This window comes from Lithobates pipiens, unplaced genomic scaffold, assembly GCF_037356315.1.
Source record: "Lithobates pipiens isolate NorthernLeopardFrog02 unplaced genomic scaffold, aLitPip1_a1.2 Scaffold_8, whole genome shotgun sequence".
NCBI classification, from domain to species: Eukaryota; Metazoa; Chordata; class Amphibia; order Anura; family Ranidae; genus Lithobates; species Lithobates pipiens.
In genome coordinates this window covers 628850976-628855245 of record NW_027507903.1, presented here as the reverse complement: position 1 = coordinate 628855245, position 4270 = coordinate 628850976, and the positions used below count along the sequence as shown (strand labels likewise).

Here is a 4270-nt window from a genome sequence, read left to right as displayed (position 1 = left end):
TAAATCCAAAATCCAAAACAGGTATTACGGCATTCACAGGTTTTGTAGTGGAGATAACTCAAAGCAACAGTGTTTTACTGTCAATGTTTTTATGAAACTCAAAGTCTTGGGAAAGGGACTGAACTCCATAGAAACGTTGACAATAAAACACTGTTGCTTTATTATATACCGTATACACCTTTTTTAACCAAGCTCTTCAGGCTTATCCAGAGAGGTCCTTCTTCGTTCTTGGTGGTGATTGGCACTCCTTCCTTCTGTATTGAGTGACACTCTTGATTACTGTGAGACCCAATAATGATGACTGTCTAGGCCCAGAGGAAGTAGGTTAAATATTGCTTACCATTATCCAACCTGGAAGGCTGGTGGCATCTGCATTGCAACATTGGATTAAAGGTGAGTATTTAAAAAAAAACTGCTTTTTTATTTTTAAACATGCTCAGCAATAAATTTAAAAAATTGAGTTCCACTTTAAAAACCAGTCTCAAGCCTCAACAGCATTGTGTGTTTCTAAGGCAAATACAAGTAGACTAACGTGTGTCTCAGAAATGCTATTTTGAAATGTGTGTGAATATCCACAAGTAGAAACTATTACTGGGACTTGAGGACAGGCTTAAGAAACACCAAATGTCACATTAGCATGGAGGAAATAAACCTAATGATAAACAGAGAGTAAGAAAATTTTAAAGTGCACCCAAAGGCAGAACTTTCTTTTTTATTTTGGATAACATGGGAGAGGTTTAAAATCCCCAATAGGCTTTAATTGCAGATTCTCCTGATACTCACTGTCAGAAGGACAGAAGGTGATGGGAAATCCAAAATGCCGAGCCATCACCAGGACAAGAATAGAGGAGAAATCTTCCTTTGTCTCATCTACAAGCCAATATCTTCTCTCTTTGGAGTGATTTCCTATTACTTCCTGGTGACAGGCTACAGGACAGAAAGAGCAAGGAAACCTACTCAATGGCACACATTTACCGGAGAGAATTTATCTTTGCTATACGTTACCCAAAATAAAATAAAAATATGGCCTTAGATATATTTTAATTTCTCAACGTGTACTGTGCACATTAACCACTTCCCGACCAGCGCACGACGATGTACGTCGACAGAATGGCACGGGCAGGCATATTGGCGTACAGGTACGTCCAATCTTCAATGCCGCCCTGCCACGCCGGTCGGGACCCCGGTGAGACCGGTCACGGGACCCGCAGACTCGATCGCCGCGGGCATACCCGCGATCGTCTCACGGGACGGCTGAATGGAGGAAATGCCGTGTAAACAGCATTTCTCCATTCTGCCTAGCAACTAGTGACGCTGATCTCTGCTCCATGTGATTGGAGCAGAGATCAGTGTTCACTAAATGAAAGCCCAACCCCCCACAGTTAGTAACACACCCCTAGGAACACTTAACCCCTACACTGCCACCCACTGGTTAACCCCTTCACTGCCAGTGTCATTTACACAGGAATCACTGCATTTATATAGCAGTGATTACTGTATAAATTACAATGGTCCCAAAAATGTGTCAAAAATGTCCGATGGGTCCCCCACAATGTCGCAGTCACAATAAAAATCGCTGATCGCCGCCATTACTAGTAAAAAAAAAATAATAAAAAATTATTAATAAAAATGCTATAAAACTATCCCTATTTTGTAAACGCTATAACTTTTGCGCAAACCAATCAATAATTGCATATTGCGATTTTTTTACCAAAAATATGTAGAAGAATACGTATCGGCCTAAACTGAGGGAAAAAACGTTTTTTTATATATTTTTGGGGGATATTTATTATAACAAAAAGTAAAAAATAATGCGTTTTTTTCAAAATTGTCGCTCTATTTTTGTTTATAGCGCAAAAAATAAAAACCGCAGGGGTGATCAAATACCACCAAAAGAAAGCTCTATTTGTGGGAAAAAAAGGACGTCAATTTTGTTTGGGAGCCACGTCGCACGACCGCGCCATTGTCAGTTAAAGCGACGCAGTGCCGAATCGCAAAAAGTGGTCTGGTCTTTGACCAGCAAAATGGTCCGGTCTGTAAGTGGTTAAATACACACACAATTTTAAGCACAACATATTTCTTAAGATTCATATGTGGAAATGAACAACATGGTGTAGCATGAATGTGGCAGGAAACAGAAATGAAAATTGTTTATAGATCTCTCGATCACTACCAAGGACATACTGTAGATGAATGAATCAGTTGGGATCCACCCACATTATCCTGATTTTCATGTTTCAGAATCAAAGTGGAAGGAATGATAATTTAAACAAATTATTTTATCCCTTTTAACATGACTTAAAACCTTCTGATTTCAGCATTCCATTACCTGTTTGACTTTCGTGTTAATGGAGATAAAGAACAATGTCACCACAGTTCATATTCTTGGATTCCAGAATCTCCATAATTACAAGTTTTTACTCTTCTGTTTGTTGCTTTTGGCTTTTTGTGTCTCGTTATGTGGGAATGCCCTAATTATCATTCTGGTGTTTTACAGCAAGAATCTCAAATCTCCCATGTACTCGTTTCTCTCACAGCTTTCTCTATGTGACCTCTTACTGAGCATTGACAGCATTCCAAGCACACTTCATGTTGTCCTCAAGGAAGGGGGGACCATGTCTTTAGCAGGATGTATCATTCAATATATTTTCTTTGTTCTTTCAGAATGCTCAGAGGGTCTTCTTCTGACAGTGATGTCTTATGACAGATATTTGGCCATCTGTAACCCACTGCATTATGCTTCAACAATGGGGGGTGGGCTCTGCCAGAAACTGTCCATAATGGCTTGGACACCAAGTTTTATTTATTCTCTTATTTTATCTGTAAGTATAGGTGGCTTAAATTTCTGTGGACCAAATATCATTGACCATTTCTTCTGTGACCTTGCTCCTATATTGGATCTTTCTTGTTCAGATGTCTTTTTTATTCAGATGCAAATCAAGTTGTTGTGTGTCCCTGGAGTTCTATTCCCATTCCTGGCCATTGTGATATCATACGTCTATATTGCTAAAGCGATTTTGAAAATGTCATCACTTTCAGGAAGACAAAAGGCCTTCTTCACCTGCAGCTCCCACCTGACTGCTGTGTGCCTTTATTACGGCACAGTGATAGTGGCGTACATATTTCCAGCCTCCCTGCACTCACTGACTATGAACAAAATTCTTACCATGATCTATGCTGTTGTTACACCGTCTCTTAACCCCATCATATATAGCTTGAGGAACAAAGACATTTGGAAAGCCATCACAAATATTGTCAATAAACCAAAATGACATTGAGGTTTTCTCTAATATTTCTCTTATACAATTTCTTTAATGAACTGAAATCAGTGAAAAATTGGTAAATATGATCAGAATTTAATGAAGAATTTCAAGTATGGCTTTTTTTTTTTTACATAGGGACGTTGCTTCAGCTTTTACCAATGTAATTATGTATATAGAAAAAAGAGAATATGCAACTGGTGCAATATGAGCCACCCCCTTGGAATCTAATGGCACAAAAGGAGTAAAAAAGTATGTAAAAGGCAACCAAGTGCCACTTTTATTGAAATGCACAAAATACCTTTTACCATCAAAAAATAATAATTTCCTTAAAAAAATATGCAAAGTGCACCAATTGAGATATATATATATATTTATATATTTATATTTATATATATTTATATATAAAATCTCCCAAACCCAAGACTGGTGGTGGGAATGTCATGGTCTGGGGTACATATAATTAAATAACACCTCAAATTTATTGGGATTTTTAAGGCAATATAGAAAAAAGAATAAATACTAAAATATATATGAAAAAATATATACATTTTTATTACAACTATCAAACGATATTACAGAACCACAATGATCCATAAAATAACAGTGTTGTGCTAACATATGTATATGGCATAGAATATTACTACATACGTAGACTCTATCCAGCAAAACAGGCAGCTCTTTTCCTACGCGTTTCAAAAAATGTGTATTAATAATTTCTTCTTCAGGGAAGCCACTGTATGCTAATTTTTTGTACCAAAAGTAGGCACTCTCTCCTCCTTTGGCAACCGTTCCAAAAACGGAAAGACAAGCCAAGGGAGGAGGGGATTAAACCACAAACGTGGAGATGGTAAGGATGGTATGGATCTGTTGCAGTGTCACCGCATTCAAAGCCCTGGAGTCAAAATGAACTCAACAAAAGATGAGAATACAAGGTTCCTTTACACAAATGTCCAATGGCCTATCAAATAGGAAGATATTATGTTGTATAAACCTCAATCTTGTCTAGA

The 4270-nt window shown here is 37.8% G+C and overlaps 1 protein-coding gene across 1 annotated transcript; it reads left to right on the top strand.

Annotated features, from left to right (window-relative positions):
- The first annotated feature begins 2348 nt into the window (after positions 1–2348).
- On the top strand, positions 2349–3272 carry LOC143962403 (olfactory receptor 11L1-like). The gene has a single exon (XM_077471686.1). It carries the CDS (start codon positions 2349–2351, stop codon positions 3270–3272), a length of 924 nt encoding a protein of 307 aa, XP_077327812.1.
- The last annotated feature ends 998 nt before the right edge of the window (positions 3273–4270 follow it).